This window comes from Rattus norvegicus, chromosome 1 (genome assembly GCF_021556685.1).
Source record: "Rattus norvegicus strain SHRSP/BbbUtx chromosome 1, alternate assembly SHRSP_T2T, whole genome shotgun sequence".
Taxonomy (NCBI): domain Eukaryota; kingdom Metazoa; phylum Chordata; class Mammalia; order Rodentia; family Muridae; genus Rattus; species Rattus norvegicus.
Window position 1 is genome coordinate 199110942 of NC_141534.1, and position 20263 is coordinate 199131204.

General features: G+C 39.3%; 1 protein-coding gene across 2 annotated transcripts; it reads right to left on the reverse strand.

The window, feature by feature from the left end:
- Positions 1 to 361: 361 nt before the first annotated feature.
- Ikzf5 (IKAROS family zinc finger 5) lies at positions 362 to 20174 on the reverse strand. Of its 2 annotated transcripts, none has more exons than NM_001438230.1 (4): positions 20059 to 20157; positions 7663 to 7842; positions 5622 to 5804; positions 362 to 4282 (listed from the first exon to the last, which is right to left on the reverse strand). In NM_001438230.1, the coding sequence occupies exons 2-4, from the start codon at positions 7793 to 7795 to the stop codon at positions 3339 to 3341; spliced, it is 1260 nt and encodes a 419-aa protein (NP_001425159.1). In that variant the 5' UTR covers positions 7796 to 7842; positions 20059 to 20157; the 3' UTR covers positions 362 to 3338. The 2 variants fall into 2 exon arrangements, with proteins under 2 accessions (NP_001425159.1, XP_087416750.1); XM_087560624.1 differs by having other exon boundaries at positions 459 to 4155; positions 20059 to 20174.
- Positions 20175 to 20263: the final 89 nt, after the last annotated feature.

The following is a 20263-nucleotide window of genomic DNA, read 5'->3' on the forward strand; positions in this document are numbered from 1 at the left end:
GGATTTATTTGGGCTCACGGTTTCAGGAAGTGTGCATGGGGTAGAGAAGGCATGGCCACTGGGCATGGCTTTGTACAGAGTGGCAGAATCTTGTAGTTGATGTTTCTCCAAATGTGGATAAGGAAGCAGAGAGCTCTAGACCAGAATCAGAGGCAGATAAAATCTTCAAGGACACCAAAGAGGCAGCACATTCCCAAGGTTCCACAACCTTCTGAAACAATGGTGCCAATTGTTCCAGTGCTCAAACTGAAAAGCCTCTGGCGCACATCTGTCATTCAGACCATAGCAATTAGAAGTGAGTCTTAGATCTACAGAGCTCTTTTGTTTTAAACTTACAATAACTCTACAAGGGATTCTTAAATTTGAACTAGCCAACCATAAAATCTTTTATTGATATCTTTACTGTAAGTTACATAAAAATCAATTTGATTCTAGTTTTAAAAAACAAAAAACAGAAGTCATTAGAAAGTGTTATTTTTATTCATACATTACAAAAGCAAAGCATTATTCACAATTGGAACTACATACTATAGTTACTTCAGCACTGGATTGCTTTCTTGATCCCTAAACAATATAATGTATCTTACAACTGTAATGCAAGACTTACACCTCGCATAGGTGTAAAACATGTTCCCTACATCCAGGTATCAACAGAAACAAGTTCTAGAAAGCAAATACCTACCCCCTAAGACTAACAAAAATGTCTTTAGCAGGGAACTTAATTTTTTTTTCTAACAATTCTTCATTTGGTAAGTTTTTTTTTTTTCTTTTTCAGTAACATTCCCTTTGTCAAACATCTGCAGATGAACAGCAAACCCATTTCTAAAATGAAACCACTGAAACTACCCGATGGGAAAAAAATCTCAAAACACAAGTCTCGTCTTCACTTGAATGTCAAGAATTGTAGCTACACACGACATTAGTAAAATCTGAAATAAAATTATTCTGTTAATCTCTTCACAGTTTAAAAAAATAGTAGTGGAGATAAATTACCAACTTTAAAAATCTAAACTCATGTTCACTGAACAAAAATAAATTTAGTTTCAGAACATTGCCTGTTAATGGCAAAGTACTATAAATAGTGCATGTTAAACTTTTCTCAACTCATTTCTATAAAACATTTGGTTAAAAATAAAATGAGGAACATATTTAGTATTTAAGGAAAGAATCCAACATCTTTCCTAGTACAGAATTTAACTCAGAATATTTAAGCAAAATCCTAAATCTTTAAAAGTACAATTTCAAAAGTTCCTAAGGTAGATTTGCTTCAAAATTTTAGTGCATTCCGAAGTACTTGTAGCTTCATGCATCGACACCTTTGGAAGACCAACTGTGCTCTTATGTTATTGGAAAATTAGGATTTCTTTACTTCTAGTCTGTAACTATGAAAAGTCTTTTCCATAGTTAAAATGAAATTTACCTTCAAAACATTCATCCTTAGTTGTTAGGAAAAACAAAATGCACGTGTCACTGTTTGGCCCAGAATGTAGGTGATACAACTGGCTGGAAGGAGAGCCCTTTCAGGGTCTGTGGCCTTTGAGACACGTCTTGCACTCTTCCTGCCTCTGTTTCCCAAGCAGCTGGGACTAGAGGTGTGCAGCAGTGCTCTGGGCTTCTTCCTGTCTCAGGAAGCTTTCACTGTCTATTTGGGAGTATTGCTTTTAGTTGAATCAAAGTTTGAAAACAGCAAAGTTTCCAAACACCCACCTGTTTCTTTCTGGCAGCTGATAAGCACAACAGTCAAGTTATGTATTTGGAAAGTGTTGTGCTAAAACGAATCTTGTGAATGATTTAAGCATCAGACCAAAATCACTAGAAAGTTAGGATCAGAAGAGAAAGTGTCTTTGGGGCTGCGCTTTAACAGTGCAGTCAGGATGAGCCAAGACTGGCTATGTAAGCACAGGCACCCTCTGAATGGCTTTCTAGCACAGGGAGGGAAGGAGGGCACAGATCCATTAACAGGGCACTTGGGACTTAATGGGTAGACACTCTCAGTATTTCCCTCTTAATTACTGTAAGAGGTGATTTTTGGTTAATAATGATTGACAGGGTATTTCTTTAAGAAGCCAATTGGGAAAGTTTTCAAGATATTAACCAAATAAAAATGAAAAATTTGCAAAGTACACAGAAACCAATAGTAACTGACAATGTTTTATTGTTTTGCCAGGCTCTCTTCAAAGTAAGCTACTTATTACACGATACAAAAATAGTGGCTTCCTATATAAAATGAACCACTCTAATTATAGGTAAATTAAATGTCACATTTCAATGTGCTTCATAATAACTTTCACTCTTTATCCTTTCCCACGGTGGTGATTATCCCACCGTCTCTGTCCATGAAGACTCACAGGGGGACTTCTATGGCCTGCTCTGCTCTGGGCATGCTCTCATTACTGTACTGTTTCTTCACTAGTACATTTTTCTGGGTCTCTACATCGCCCCTTCTTGGAAATTAAGGGCGATAAATGTACAGAAGGCAGACAAGGAAACCTTGGAGACTGTTTTGAAGCATCTTACTAAGATGGATGCGTTCTCCTTCCTCTTTGGTCATCGAAGACTAGGAAGAATAAAGTAATCAGTGTGGCTGTCAATCTTACCTGACACCAGTGAGTGCAGAATTTGAATGAAGGATTCAGATCGAAAAAGGCATCTAGCACTCTAATATATTTACCTGTGGCTTTAAAAGAATACTCAAAATACATAAATATATATAAATGAAACACAAACATGTTTACACAGAAAATGAACAGATATCTCAAATACTGAACACAATTTTCAACTTAGCCCAAATTTCAAGTTCCAAGACTTGCATTTTTATAATTTAAATTTGAAAAGAATTGTTTTATACTTGCCCTTGAAGAGATTTATTACACTGAAATAACTACTGGTTTTGGTTGTAATAAAACTAACTCAAGTTAAGTTATGTGAATTAAAAGCAAACTTAAAGGCAGTTTGTCTATAAACACTGAAATGTTACAAAAGATTGCATGAGAAGTTTATTGTGCCATTTTGAACTATGGCAGGAAGAATGTTTCGCTGTAATGTACACACTAAAGCATCAAGAGTCAGGATTACCCTGGAGTCCTCAGGACAAGTGTAGGAAGTCTCAGAAGGCTAAAGGAAAAGACAACAATGCACCTAACTATCTAATGCATAAATAACCCTGAACAGACTTTTATGAAAAGTTAACAAAACCTTTTCTCACTATCAAACTTCTATTTTATGAATAAAATGTATAAATTTTAAATTAGCATATACCTTATTAGGGATGATCAAACTAAAGACCAAACTACAAACTCCCCAAAGGCCAAACCAAGTGAGATCAATGCTGACTGTGTTCAGTGCTGGTTATGCTGCCCTCTTGCAAAATGACAGGCAAAATCATACTTGTTTTTACATTTGCATCCACATATATTACACTGAAAGGGGTTCTCATACCCATGGCATCCCATGTGAATAGTGTAAAGGATATTGTCTGCAAAGTACATATCACAGTGCTGGCAGTGGTGCAGAAGCTGAGGATCCTGGACCGGCAGGGTTGGAGCTGGAGTGCTTGGCTGGCTGTTTCCTATGCTGGGGGTACTGGTGTGGGCACTTGGTTCACTGCTGGGCCCTGCCACTGGACTGTAGTTCCTCTGGCTGTGCGACGGCCGAGGGTCTGGACTTGTGGGGGAGGAGCTCTGAGGAATACTTGCTGACACAGCAGAGACTACTGCTTGGGCAGAGGGCTGCTGGATCATGAAAGGCTTTTCATCAGGGCAGGGATCTACATCAGGGGAGGCAGGGTTTTGGTTTTCTGGTGGCAAGCTGGACAACTGTCCTGCTAAAGTAGAGAGCTGATTCAAAGGGTTGTCAACCATGAGTTCTTGGGGGTCCCTTGGCAGGCCACCAGTTGGTGTGGTTTTTGCCATGGTTTCGTAGGAGTCGGTCTGAATATTTGGAATTTCATGGGTAAAATCGTTAAGGTAGTCTGGTTTCTGGACCACCATGGAAGGCGGACTTAAGTTGATTAGTGCTCTTCTGCTATACCCAAGATTGCTTGTTTTCTTTTGTAAAACTCCCCACATTTTCTTGCTGCTTAAGGAAGACCTGGTACCTTTAATTGGTACCATTTTATGTTTGCGCCTTCGATGGTGGGACAGGTTGCTTCGGTCACTGCAGCGGAAGGAACACAATTCACATTTGTATGGTTTTTCCCCAGTGTGAGAGCGCATGTGGGCTTCCAGATGGCGCTCATAAGCAGATGCAAACGGACATAAGTGACATCGATGAGGCTTCTCGCCTGTTTGAGAGAGACATGGAAGAAACTGCAGGAGCAGCTCACTTATAGGACTTTTTATGTTTGTCCACTGGATGTGAGAACTTAAAAAATAAAATGCTTTGCAGAAATGCAACCTTGTATATTAGGTTTGTAAGATCTATAAAGAAGCCTAAGAACTGAAAAAAAAACCTTAAGAATTCATTAGCAACTATATATATACATATATATATACACACATATATGATATATATATACATATATATGATATATATAGAGAGAGATAGATAGATATTGATATATTTACAATCTATTTAGTATGAAAACCATTACAGCTTACAGCTTCAACTGGTACTTGGGGAAAAAATAAAAATATTATTTCCCACATAATTAAAAGATGTAAAGATTTTATCAGCCAGGGAGTGACAGCACACACCTTTAATCCCAGCAGTTGGGAAGCAGAGGCAAGTGGATCTCTGTGAGTTCAAGGCCAGCCAGGGCTACACACAGAAACCCTGTCTCAAACCACCACCACCCCAAAATATCATTAATCAACAGTATGTTTCAAAGTATATGTTCACAGATCTATCTATCCATAAATACTTTTTTTTCCTCAAGGGAAAAAAACCCACCCCCATCCTGCAAAAGCAAGTTCAAAATCAAAATGAACTCCTGGTCCAAATATGAAATTGCCAGGCCAGACTTCTGCTCCACTTTGCTATTCTTCTAGTTTAGTTAAAGCTCAAACTCTCTAAATATGTAAACTGTCATTTAGAATGTAAGACTGAGAGTCAGTCACTTGACAAGGACAGAGCAGCTACCATGTTCCAGATTTCACGCTAGCTCTAGGGGGTACAGAGGTGACCTCTGGATGTCCTCAGGAAGCTTGCAGGCCAACCACGATGTAATAAAGCACAGACTGGCAAGGAGCACATGGAAAAGATACCTGGGCTTGGCTGAGGGCAAGGCTTTGGAAGGTTTCTCCAAAGGATGGCTATAAGGGAGACATGGGTTTAGCTAGAACACTCTCCAACTGTATAGGAGCCTTAAATTTCCTATAATTTAAACGTTTTCGTAAAGAAAAAGATAAAACATTAACTGTAGTAATAACCTCTCGAACCTGACAGCAGAAAGATAAAGATTATGTAAATCACACAGAAAAATGGGTAGGTAGGAGGATCAAGCTCTCCAAAGAGTCTATTTCCAGTATTTGTATTCCTTTAAGCCACTGCTTTGTTTTTTTTTTTTGTTTTGTTTTTTTAAAAAAGGAGTTACTACCCAACAAACTTTCAGGAACCTCATTTGGAACAGTCAAAACTATGTGGCCTTGAAGTCCATGGCTCCCCTCCGGGCTCTCCGTTACCTGTGTGGATCCTGATGTGCTCGATGAGCCGGGCCGTCCCTTTACTGGCATAGTTGCAGTACCGGCACTTGAGCTTCCCATCGAAGGTCCTTTCAAACCCGTCTACTAACATTCCTGAGTTTTCATCCAGGGAAACTTCAACAGATGGGTGATCAAGTCCGTTTTGATCGCCATCTGTTCCAGCTATAAACAAAAGCAAAAGAAATCATGCACCTCAGAATCAATTCAGTTCAGCATTTTAGACTCAAGTGGTTAAAGACCTTCTACAAACTGAGTTTCCTTCCAAAGGGTTTAATTCATAAAACAATCCAGATTTGAACTGGGACAATGTTTTATAAGAAAGTAGAATTATACTCTAAGAACCTTTAAAGAGGACCTCAAATTATTTACATATAAAAATTTACCATCTCTCACATGCTTTTGAAGCAAACAGGTAAGGTAGAGAGGAATAAAGAGACTCTTCAGGTATGAGATCACAGTCACACATAGGTGTAGTCAATGACTACAGCTTTAATTAGCACTTGTTATAGTTCTAAGACAATAACTCAACTTCTTTTTGTCTAAAAACAATTATTAGATATTCTGTTATAGTCAATTATTTGTGTTTTAGATTGAGTTACATTTAGGATCTGAAAATTCTAATGGATCACATCAAGGAAACAAGGTATCTGACAGCTCTGAATGTAAGGGCTATATGGATTTCAAAACTAAAATGTTTGCGTGTTTGCTTTTCGGCTGAGCTTGTGGACTTCGTAGAAGCAGCAGCAGTAGGTACAGGTACTCATGATTAGGGACCACACACATTCGGAGCTGCACCCTGGCCTCCTGAATCCTAGTCCTAGCTCTATTCACCTTAGTATAAGGGGCAAGATTTGTATTCCTTTTTCTTCATGGGTACAGGACGTCAGCTCGATGCCAGGAGGCATAGTTCTCACATGCTCAGTTCAAACCCTATTCCTTTCCTTCTGCCCTTCACCAGAAATAACTTTACTGGCCTGGGAAGTCCAACAGATTGATCCAAATGGAACCAAGTAGAGAGATCAGGCTTGCGGTCTCCCTTTCTCCCACTCCTTAAGACCCTAACGCTCAACATTTTGATAAACCAAATCAACTGGTGCTTACCTTTCTAACAAAACTCTGGGGGGGGGGGCAGTTCTTGCATCTTCGTGGTACAAAACCTAGGTCAGAGGTCAGCAAATGTTTTCTCTAGGGCCAAGGCAGTACATACTTAGTTGGGTGGATTGTCTCTATCACAACTCCCAACTCTGCTGCTGTACCATAAAAGCAGCTGTTGAAAATAAGCAAGCTGGGTGGTGAATGTCCTTCATTGCACAGCCCTTGCCAAATGTATAAAATAGATGTTGACTGCCAGTAGGACAAACAAGTTACAAATATGTAAAGAAAGCTTGTAGGTATTCCAATAAAATTTTATTTATGAACAATGAAATTTAAATTTCATATAATTTGTATGTGTTATTACATTCTTTTTATATAATTTTCAATAATTTCTAGTTGTGCAAAGCAATTTCCAGACTGCAAGTTACAGGAAAGCAGTTAGATAAGGCCCATGGGGGGTACTCAGCTGATCCTGAGCAAGGTTAAGAACAGTGTATGAGAGCCACAAACTAGAGAAACCTTATCTCTAGCAGACCACCAAATGTTTGCTCCATCTAATTTAGTTTCTCTTCTTTCAGTTAAAGAAACCCCTAGTTGAGGCTCAGGTCTAATCCATGTTCCCTGATGGACAAATTCCCTGGGTTCCTTGAACTGACTATCTGCTAACAACACGAAGGACAGACAGACACACAGACAAGGGATTTAGATGCCCTAGCCTCCCAACAAGACTGTAACAGTTCTGTAGACTGCATTAAATCATAGCAGAAGTGTGCACATTAAAAAGGAGGGAGAAAATGCCTTGTATCTTTCTAGGGAAAGAATGATCTACACGAGTGGATAGTAATGGTCACAGAATGAAAAGCTATACAGGAGCATTAACACATTTACCAATGTGAACTTTTCAGTAGTATTAAAATAAGTCTACCTCCCTGAAGAGTCTCTGCTTCTTTGTCCCCACTAACTGATCCCGAAATCATGTTCACATGATGCGTCTGCTGTGTCAGGTATTCCTGGAAATCTTTGACGAAGTCCAAAGGCTCTGGCTTCTTTTCACCCATCTTGGTGCTTTCTTTCTTTCTCTCTTTAAGTTGAAAGTCTGTTATATCTAGGGAACAAGGAAATAAAAAACCCAGAAATAATTTTAACAAGAAAACAGTACAAAATTTAAAGCATATAGACAAAAAAGATTTTGTATAAGACATTGCATAAAGCAACAGAAAAATAAAAGCTGTCTTTACATACTTTATGCTCTATTTAGAAAGTTAAAGATATATAGAGAACAATGAGAAACAGATTTAATAAATAAACTGAGTTTGTAGAGAATGGAAACAAATTACCAAGACAGAAAAAAAAGAAAACTTTACTTATAACAGCCAAATATTGACAGTTACCCAAATGTCCCTCGAATAGGACCATATAGCCATTGGTTGTAGCATGATCACACACACAGTGGGCTACAACAGTGAAAATAAGCAAACTTCAGCTGCATGCTGCAACACACATGTAGCTCACAATCATAATACTGAGCACTGGATAGAAGCAGACAACGGTTGTTAGTGTATGATACTACTGAAGACCAGAAACTAACACCCAGTGCCACAAATGAACAGAGTGTAGGTTCTAGGTTGCTAGGGCAGATAGAGCCCAGCACTGGAAGGGACATAAAAAGAGCTTCTGGGATGCTGACAGCCTCATTTCTTCATATCAGTGCTGAGTTCATGACCAGAGTCACCACTCTGACCATCCAATAGACCACGCTTTAAGATTTATAAGCTTTTCTACATCCATGCTACATATCAAGGAAAAGCTAAGCAATAAAGAACTGCATAATCTTTGCATGCCTACTGCGAGCCATTAGAGATGAAAATAACTCATTACATAATTTGAGTTTAGAAAAAAAATTTCCAGAACCTATGTACACATAACTGAAAGTGTACGCAGATTCAGCTTCAAACAACGTCAAGTAAGTTTTTAGTCATTACACGGATTCATCCTCCTGTCAGCATATGAGTGAGAGCAGTTGACGCGTGTTCTCAGCAGCGCTTGGCTTTTCCGCTGTGGCGTTTTGGAGGGTATGTGGCATTGTCACACCGATTCTGATTCATATGCACCGATGATACTGAAGTTGCCTGTGACTGGCTACTTATACTCTTTTGAATAATGACTGTTTGCCCATATAGATTATCCTTTCTAATAGCTAAGAATGCTTCCTAATATTCTAAATATAAAGGCTTCATTATATGTATGCATTTTAAGTTATCTTCTCTTCATAATTTTCTTTTTTTTTGATTGTTTATTTTTTTAAAATAGGATTTGAGAGATAATACATACCCTAGAATGTACTAGAACATTAGAGCTATGACAGTGCAGAGGTAAGATTCTTTTCTGAAAACAAGTGGTGACATAGCTAATGTAAAATCACAACATTACCAACACGAAATGATAACCAAAAGAAAATGAGGCTAGACCAAAACCAGAGCTCACTTGGATAAGATTTTCATCCACATCTTAAATTAAAAATTAATTTATAAAATGTAATCATAGGGATATCTGAATACAAGAAATGTATGCTTTAGGCTTTGTCTCCAAGTCTTCTGCTGAACATTATTAAGGTATTTTTAATTAAAAATAAATTTATACAATAGTCTGATTAGAATTTCCCCTCCAACTCCACAACTCTCCACCCACCCAAATTACATCCTTTCTTTCTCTCTTGTTAGAATATAAACAAGCATCTAAAAAATTATAATAAAATAAAAAGTAATTAACAAGAAAAAGAGCCCAAAAAAGCACAATAAACACATGTATATGCAGACACACATGTTCACACATAGAGACATCCCATAAAACACAAGGCTGGAATCCATAATATATGTGTAAAAGATCTGTAAGGAAATTTAAAAATTAATAAAATAAAAATAATGTCCAAACAAAACTTTATGAGATAAAGAATTTCCAAAACTGTCCTTGGGTTCATCTGTACTGACCTGTACAGTAAGGGCCTGTCCTTAGGCACTGTCTGCATACCCATGAGACTCATACCCATGACCTGTCCTTAGGCACTGTGCATACCCATGGCCTGCATACCCATGGCCTGCATACCCATGGCCTGTCCTTAGGCACTGTTTGCATACCCATGGCCTGTCCTTAGGCACTGTGCATACCCATGGCCTGTCCTTAGGCACTGTCTGCATACCCATGAGACTGTTTGTCAGTTGGAGACAGCTTCTGGGTTAGGAACTGGGGCTTATGTCCACTTCCTTTCTGAGTGCTGGGACTCTATCTGGCTGCAGTCTTTATAAACAAAAGTGGATTTTATTTTACTTTTTTTCTAATTAAAATATAACTATACTCTCCCTCCACCCCCCACTCCTCTTTCTAACTCCTCTCATGTTCCCAAATCCATTTAGTGTTGCTCGACGTAGATAATTTTAGGGCTCATAATTTGATGCTGGATAATCAATTAAGGGGTGCATTCCTAAGGGATATTACTTTTCCCTCTCTCAGTAGTCATTAGTTTTCTGCAGTTCTTTATCTAGGGATGGATCTCATGAGAATTACACCTTCTACATTAACATTGGTGCTGTCATCGTTCAGGACTTCTGTAGAGAGCCATGTGGTTGAGATCATGAGTGTAGCTTCGCTTTCATATCTAGGAGGCACAATCTCATAGTACGTTTCTTGGCCCACTGGCTTTTACTTCTCTGCCCTCTCTTCTGTGAAGGGCCCTGAGCCTTGGGTACAGAAACTCTGTTGGAGATGTATCCACAAGGGCTGGGAACCCTGATCACTTGTTTTCTGCATTTTCATCACTTTTGGTTTTCTGTAATGGTCTTGATCAGCTGAAAAAGAAACTTCTTTGAGGAGTGGTGAGAGATACATTTACCTGTGGGTATGAGGATAAGAATTTAGAATGCTGTGGGAAAGTTATGCTTGTTTATTTAAGTAGTAGTAGTAGTAGTAGTAGTAGTAGTAGTAGTAGTAGTAGTAGTTGTTTCTCTTCTAAGATCCACAGCCTCAGTACCCCCATGTAGTTGGGTAGGTTTTCAGTACCAGGCATGATTTCCTTCCTTCTGAGTGAACCTTGAGTCCAATTAGATAGCTGCTGGTTACTGTCAAGAAATGGTTGTCACTACTAAACCTTTCCTGGTATCATTCCATGTTGGCTATTGTTGGAGTTCATAGGTATCACAGCTGGGTAGGACTACTAATTGTTTCCTGCCTTGGCAGACTGCATAGCAGTTCTAGGAAAGCTAGTCTTTAGGTCAGATCCAGCTTGATTCCTAGTCCTCTATGGAAGCGCATGGTGTCTGTGGCAATCAGGACTTACTTCTAATCTCTAGGAGGTAACCAAATATGACAGCAACAGTCCATACTGTTTGAAGAGTCTCTTGGACTCTGCTGGCTAACAACTCAGAGGGAGCTTTCTTATGCCTCGTCCTGGAATTTGTGTTAGTCGATGGCTCTTCCAGAGAGCATGATTACCCCAAATGGCAAAACTATACACACACACACACACACACACACACACACACACACACACACACACACACACACACACACACTTTCTTTCTCTCTCCTTCCCTCCCTCTTTCATATGTAATTTTAGGTAAATATAAAATAACATGACTCTTGTGGCTTTAAAAAATTTTAGATTCATTTTTATTTTAGATATATAAGTGATTTTCCTGCATGTATTCATATACACCATATATATGTCTGGTGCCCACAAGGTCAGAAGGTGACCATAGAAAGGAGTTTTATGTAGTTGTGAGCCACTATATGGGTGTTAGAAACTAAATGGTGTGGGTCCTCTGCAAGAATAATAAGTACTCTTAACTTCTGAGCCATTTCTCCAGTTTCCTGAAAACAAATTTTTAATGTAATCCAATTTACCCATTTTTCCCTTTTATATTAATAACTGTCTGTGTCTTATTTAGAATAACCATGCCTCTATCTTACTTCACTATAGACCTTAATATTTCCTTGAAAAACATTTTTTCACCTTTCATATTTTATCCAAACTTTTGTTTTTTAGCTGATGTAAAACAAGAGTCAAAAAATGATTTTAACAAGAAAATATCCAATTGTCCCAGTTATATGCATTTAACATATGAACTTTCCCAACACGCTGCCCCAGGATTGCCTTTTTGAATTAGGTAGTTACATTCACAGTTTATCTCTGAATCCTCTATTCTATTCCACTAAGCCTATCTGTTCTTACAGACAAATTTATTCTCAACAAGTCTTTGATATCATGGTAATATGACTCTATCAGGTTTGTTTCTCTTCTCCAAGAATCCCTGAACTCTTGGTTTACTTTTATTTGTTTGTATGTACACACCATGTTTGTGTTATGCCCACTGGGTCCAAAGGAGGACATCAGTTCCCCTGTAACCGGAGTTATAAGTGGCTGGGAGCCACAGGTCTTTTGAAATAGTGGCATCCATTCAGTGCCTGCCCAGTTTAAATGGCAAAGGTTAACGGATGAGGGACTTTCATAAAAGCACATTTCTCAACTTGCAAAAGCCTCACCACTCTAAAAGAAGCAAACCTTGTACACTTCAACTGGAACCCTAGTGGACCTACACCAGCCTTTGACTGTGTTCCATTACAGATCTCTATCCTTTATATCAATGCAGTGACACCCTCAGGAAGTGACAGACACAAGGCTGACATTCCCCTAATACTTACTGATCCCAAGCTGATATATTTTATTTTTGTTTACTATTTATTATCTTCTTCTCTCCTTTAATATTAATCTGTTCTTTACTTGAAGATGTTCCACAAAATAAGGACATACAGGTGGCTGAACTTTGAGTAAATGTAATCTTCTGAGTTCTTTCCTTCCTTCTTAAAAGCTATCTAGAAAATTTGAAAAGTTGTTATTACTAATCTTTTTTTTTGCTGTTTTCTAGAAAGTTCCATTCTATAAAAGAACTGAATATTTTGCTTTTATGTCCACCTTGCTAGCTTTAGACTCTGAACAGAATGGGATTTCTCTTAGTTTTAAAAGAGTGAACTCCCATTTTATAAACTAAGACAACAATACAAAATTGCAGTTCTCTTTCAAGCTTTATATTAATCATATATAAAAATATACGTTCATGGTAATCTCTAAGATAATGCTAACTATTTTGGGAACAATTATTTTTACAGTGAAATAATAAAATTGTATCTTGGTCTCGGATTCAAAGTTGTTCCCCTTACCAGTCCATCAGCTTGGTTAGAAAATATAATTAGCATCAATTTCTCCTTAGATTAGTGAGGTAAGCAGCAGCCTCCTTAGCTCTCTTAATTCACATATCCCAGTTTGCAACTTTCTAAGTCCATCTGCAATTTTCCAGATTTGTCCTTTCTTATCTTTTTATTTTAAAGATTTATTTATTATATTTACATGAGCACACTGTCGCTGTCCTCAGACACACCAGAAGAGGGCATCAGATCTTATTACAGATGGTTGTGAGCCACCATGTGGTTGCTGGGAATTGAACTCAGGGCCTCTGGAAGAGCAGTCAGTGCTCTGAACCACTGAGCCATCTCTCCAGCCCCTGCCCTTTCTAATCTTATTAGGTCACTTCTTTAAATCACTTGCCTTAGTCTAAATTTAGCTTTCCCAACCTTACTAATCAATATTTTTCTTATCTTACCATATTAACTAGTTGTGCCATACTATTTGTTTAATTATAGTTAATACTACTAATTATTTGTTCTATCAAATTTGCTCTTTAGTTAGAAAACAGGAGCTAGTCAGCCAATGAAAAAGATGATCACTAAACAGATCCACAGGCCTTGCTTACCTGCAACTCAGTACTCAGGAGGTGAGGGCAGTAGAATTATTCTAAGGTCAGCCTCTGTTACACAGTGAGTTTGAGGACCCTGTTCCAAAATTTTAAAATAAGGAAGAAAGAAAAAGAGAAAAAAGAGAGAAAGAAACCTGTTTTTTAATAAAAAACAAAAACAAAACCCCAGGGCCTGAGAGTACAGAGGGACTGTTAGGACTGTTAGGAATACAGAAGTAGAAAAGAGAGGTAAGGCCGACAAAGTGGGGGTAATAACAGAAGGGAGGAACATGATCAAAGTATATCATATGCATGTACAAAAATGTCAGAACTAAGTCCACTTTGTACAATTAAAATATACTAATTTTCAAAAAATCATATCCAGGATAGTTTTTTTTTCATTATAAGGGCTATGAGGCTCTATCAATTTTCTGTGTTCTGATTATAAAAGCATACATAGGGCTGGAGAGACAGCTCAGTCAGTAATGAGGCATCCACCTGTTAGGATCTGTTCAAATTCTAGTGTCCATATAAAAGGATAGGCATGTCAGAATGCACCTATTACCTTAGCATTGGGGAGGTGGAGACAGGAGGATTCCTGGAGCTTGCAGGTTAAATTCCATCTCAAAAAATAAGGTGGACAGAGATGGAGCAAGACACCTGATGCTGTCGCCTTCTAGCCTCCACATTCGTGTACATGTGCATCCACACATAACACATGCATACATACACATATGTAAACACACAAATACAAAAAGCTATAATTAAGAAAAAAATCCCAGAGGTTGGGGATTTAGCTCAGTGGTAGAGCGCTTGCCTAGCAAACGCAAGGCCCTGGGTCCAGTCCCCAGCTCCGAAAAAAAAAAAAGAAAAAGAAAAAGAAAAAAAAAAAGAAAAGAAAAAAATCCCAGTTTTTACATTGCAATTCAGAGTTTCTTCTTGCCAATCAATTTATATGCAAAGTGATCCATGTTCCCCAAAATGAATGTACTTTAATGGGCCTCAATGAGCAAGACAATCTTACCAAACCTTAGAGAGCTTAGCCATGCTGTGATACAACGCCTGACAATGAAACAAAAACGTAGGACTTGCCATAAGCAAGCAGAAGAAAATGGTATTTTTACACCTCTAACTAAAGTTTAAGGACAGAAATGAGCCCAATTACAGAGCACGGCTGACATATTTTGACAGCCTTAGCTATTCACATTGTCACAGTACAAGTTTCACTGTGTTCTCTGCCATAAAGTGTATGCTGCTATCAATTATGCATGATGAATTAAAGAAAAAGAGAATGCCAATAAGTAACTGAAAATGCTGCAGACATGAAGGCTAGCTTCTGAATTAGGATTCAAGCACACTTACATGGTTTAATCTACACATCTGTCTAGGATTTAAAACTTCAGTGACCTTTCATCTCTAAGCATCTTTGTGCCCATTAGACCTGTATTATGTTACATTTATCTGTGGGCAACAGGCATGATAGCCAGCTATTTACACAGCAGACATGAAACAGACTTGTGTAAATGATAGGTGCCTAAGTATAAGCTGAGTCTTTGGCTCAAACCCCAGGTTCTTCCATCTCAGGTCAATACCTCTAAGCATGATATATGGAAAAACAATAATTCTAAAGCTAAAAAGAGCCCCTGCTATAAAAAGAGAATATAGCTTTGCTGATATTCTCTGATAACAAGAACTCCATATATAATCAGCTATCTGAGGATATTGTTCAGTATTGACAAATTTTAAAACCCCTACACACATAATATGAATGATATATACATGGATTCAACCAAATGTGAATGGGAAACATTTAATTTTTTTTAAATACATCCTAAACAATTTAGATTCACTTCCCTTGGCATCTGCTAAGCAATACAGAACCAGAACGACTTATGCTGTATCAAGTATCTGAAGAAGAAAGAGAATGTGAGTGTGTGCCTATAATCCTAGCACTCAGTGGCCACAACAAGAGAATTCAAGGAGTTCAAGACCAGTCTGAAGGATACATATAACTGCCATGTGAAAAAGAAAAAATGTGTATAGAAGGATGTATAAAAGTTACATGCAAATGCTATTGCATTTTACGTAAGACATTGAATATCCTCAGATTTGAGTATATACAAGGGATCCTACATCAATCCCCCAGGAATACAGAGGGACAGCTAACTGTATGTACACGGGAAAATCGGGGAAGTATAATCTTTCAAAATGGTATCTGTTAAGTTTCAAAATCTGGACAAATGGCTGAGGCGCCTCTTAACATATCAAAGTGGACCTTGCCACCAGGTTCTCCCAGCAGTTCTCCTGTAACAGTCCCTACCTGTTACATGGCCCACCTTGGCTTGCTTGCATATACCATGAACATTCCAGCCCAGGGGGGCTGGGCTGTCTTCCCTATATAAGCCAATCATTTTGGTCACTTGCCCTTTCTATACCTCTGGCTTCCTGGCTGCTGCACCTGTTTCCCTTTCTTCTCTCTCCCTTGCCCACTCCCCTCATGGCTCAGGGTCATGACCACTCTGGACTCTTCCAGATGTCTCTGCTTCTGGCTATGCGCCCCCCCCCCAACATATCTAGAATAAACTTTCTTCTCCAACATACCTAGGAGCAGTCATGTCCTTTACTTTTTTTTTTTTCTCGGAGCTGAGGAACGAACCCAGGGTCTTACAATTGCTAGGCAAGTGCTCTACCACTGAGCTAAATCCCCAACCCCTTTACTTTCATTTTTATTTCTTTTTTTCATTCAGTATCTTTCTAACTGGCTGTGAACTCAACACCTTGAACTTGTTAAACAAAAAATGTAAAATATCATCAGAAAAACATATTTAAGCATTCCTAATATTATTATAGATTTTGATACTACATTGCAAACCAGATCTACTCTATGCTAACTGATGTTGCTCCAAATAAAGATTTCTATGTTGCAATTCTAACCTCCAATATGGTATCTGTTGTGAGGGCAGAGTCATGAGAATAGGATTATAATAGTTTTCTTTCTGTTTTCTGCACTATGAGTATATAACCAGAAACCAGATCCTGTGTCTACTACAACTTGAACTAAACTTCCTAGCCTCCAACCTTAATGAATTCTTCTTTAAATCACCTAGCCTACACTAGTTGGTTATTGTCAACCTGACACAAATTCAGGCATATCCAAGAAGAAACTTTTGCTGGCTGGCCTGGAACTCACTATGTACACTAGGATGATCTCGACCTCAGATCCACCGGCCACCTGAGTGCTGGAATTGAAAGCTTGCACCACAGTGCCTGGAGGAGAAGAACTCTTATTTGAGAAAATGCTTCTGTAAGGTTAGTCTTCAGGCAAGCCTGTGGACCACCGCCTTGGTCAATGGTAGATAGGACAGAGCAGCTCACTGTGGGAGGGAGATGTCATCCCTAGGCAGGTGGATCTGGGTGGTATAAAGAGTAGGCTGAGCAAACCATGAGAAGCAAGCCCGTAAGTACTAAGAAAAAGTCTTGGCTTCTACACCACAGTTCCTGCCCTGCCCTGCCCTGCCCTGACATTCTTTAGTGGTGGAATGTTAATGGAAATATAGGATAAAATGAACTATATCCTCCCTAAATTACCTTTAGTCATTATGATTTGTTGGCTTGTTTGTTTGTTTGTTTGAGACAGGATCTTTCTACATAGCCCTGGCTGTCCTGAAACTCACTATGCATACCAGGCTGGCCCCAAACTCAAAGGTCCTCCTGCCTCTCTGCCTCTGCCTCCCTAATGCTGGTATTAAAAATGTACACCACCATACAAGCTAGTATGGTGTTTTATCAAGGCAGTACAAGTCCTAAGTATGACACAGTCCATTCAATTTGTTATCAGAGTGTGAACTAAGATATTTATCTACTTCATCAACTAAAGAAGAGAATGCTTCCAAACCTTATGATTATAAGACATATTGCCCAAGCTAGTAGAGGGAATATATCTAAGAATTAATATTCCATATATCCTGTGTGTGTATACATATACAATCAAACTCCTTTTAATCAGGAGATAGGTGGTAAGATGCAAACCGGAAGTACAACTATGAAAGGGAATATACAAATCAAAGGGTCTTCTTTCTGCCATCATGTCTGACTTGGCTTCTTACCATGTTTTCCCCCAAGACTTTCAAAATTAAGAAATTTCTGACCAAAAAACAAAATCGTTTTATTTCCCCAAGGGATTTGGATGAAAACTAATGACAAAACCATGTACACCATGTTTAAATTGGCGTTTGATTAGCTTTTATCTGCTCACATGAACTAACTGGTTTCAGCAATAAAATATGTAGAACCTTTAAAAAAAAAAAAAACAAAAGCAAAGGTGCTAGGGAGATGACTCATACTTAGGGCACTGGCTGCTCCTGCAAAGGACCCTGGATGAATTCCCAGCACCCACACAAGACGTTTACAGCCATCTCTAACTTAAGTTCCACGGGATCAGATGCCTTCTTCAGGTCTCCATGCACACCGTGCTGACACACGATACACAGGCATGTATGTAGATAAAACGCCCATTTCATATTATTTATTTCATTCATATGAAGTAAACAAATCAAGAATCTCTTTAATATTCTCTCTCCACTAAAGGAGAATTCAAAGAACAGTACAGTGTATTACATTTATTTAGCCTTGCTTTAAAAGAAATGTTTAAACTGAAGGGTTACTAAACGATAAGGAAAATACTTAGCCCAACTTTTTATGTGACAATTGAACCCAGAGATTAGGCAGGCCTAATAAAGTTGTTTATGGTTCAACAGCTGTGCTTACTTCTATTACCTATTGATTATGGTCATGGAAAGATTTACTCTCCATGTAAAGAAGTCTGATAAAAGAGACTTAGTTCATACAGAGTAACACGAACCTTCAAAAAGAATTAGAACACAACTCCTGAGTTCCTGTCTGCTAAAGACTCTGAATGCATAAACACTGATAAGGCTCTTCTGAGAAACCAGAACACATAAGAGGGAAAACAGAAAAGGAACCACAACAGAAGAAATCCAAACAAGAATGATACAATCTAGCCTGCTCACCCCAAATTAGTTCTACTGTTTTCTTTCCACCGCAACATTGCTGAAATGTTAAATAACTGAACTTTAACTTTACTCTGGAGACACCACAGGACTCCAAAAGGCCATGGAGGAAATTTCAACTAAAATTCAAATGCCACAAGAAGTCTGCAAAGGAAGGTACACAAGTGAAAATGTTGCTGGGGACTACAGGTTTAATAACAAGTTAATAAAATGACTTGTGTTACACTATTATTAGCTTGAAAAAAAAAAAAAAACTAAGCCAACAGAAAAAAAAAAAAAGGCAAGAGCAAGCTTGGTGGCCCACAATTACATCCTAGCCACTTGTGTTACTATCATGTTGTCACTGGTGATTTACTTTTAACAAAAAACTTAAATGTCATTCCATATTTAATATGTTAATTTCAAGAGATGGCAGACTTAATATTGCTGAATAAGTCCAGTTGCATATAAAACTACATTAGTCCTATACCAGGGAAATATATGTAACAACCACCAGAGCTCAACAACGGCATATCAGATCCCCCATCTTCATTATCTTATAGTACAACAGTTACGGTTTCCTGGGAAACACGGGACCATTACAGGAAGAGAACTTCAAACATCCCAGTTCACTGCAAGGAACTTCCAAGAAAACATTCATCCTCAGCTGTGCTCAGGACAACAGAAGCTCAAGACAAAAATCTTAAAGTAGTCCAGATATTTTAAGCAGCTGTTTCCATTTTGTGTCTTCTAAATGTAATTTCCCTGGATCTCACAACTTCAGAAGTCTCCACGTCCTTTCTCACTTGTCAATCCTCTGTCCCGGTCTGACTAGCACATAAAGGAGTCATTAAATGGGCCATGCGGTTACTGGCAGCTACAACTGACTATACTTAGGATCTACAGTTAGACTCGGAGCACTTGGACACTTAGCTGAGGAGCCACACTGAGCCTTCAAGAGCACTCCCGACAGTCGATCCGGGGGACGTTAAGTCTTAATGGGTGGGAAGAGCTCTTGGCTGTAACATCCTCCCCAACCTCACCTGTTCCCAACGTTGGAAAGTACAGACAGTAGAAGCCTGTTCATAAGAGAAAAACTCGAGGGTTTAGAAACTCCTTCCCAACAGCAGCCCGGGACGGGCGTCGAAGTAACACCCTCTCCAGGATACACTGGGGTTGTTGGTGTCGACTCCTGACTTTGGCACCCTGAGAACGCACTACACAGGGGGAGCTCCCGGTGATCGCCACCTGTCAAAGCAGGAGACAGCTCCCCACCCTGAGCTCCGAGCTCCCGCCCGACAGCGCCGACTCGCGAGCCTCCGGGCGGCGGACCCAGACATCTACAAGCTCAAGAAAGTACCGAGTCACCACGCTGCCAGCCCACGGGGCACGCAGGACCCTCCGCTGTGGCCAAGGCTAAGGCGGTGTTAGCCGGCCCGCAATGAAGCCGGCACTTTACCTTCCGCCATTCCGTCAACGTGCCATGCGTAACCGTAGCGCCGCCGTGGAAGCTGATATCCCATTACTCACCTCCTGACAACTGCACCGAGGAATCCCCACAGCCTTGTTCGTCGCCGCCACCGCCTCAGCGTTCGTCAGCGTCGCAGCTGTAGCCGCCATATTTGTTGTGTCTCCGCTCCCTTCCCGCCCGCCCCACGCCTTGCCCAAGTCTCGCGTGAGCGAGCTGTAGGGAGCAAGGAGAGCATTATGTCTCTCCTGGGGTTCCGTAGTGAGA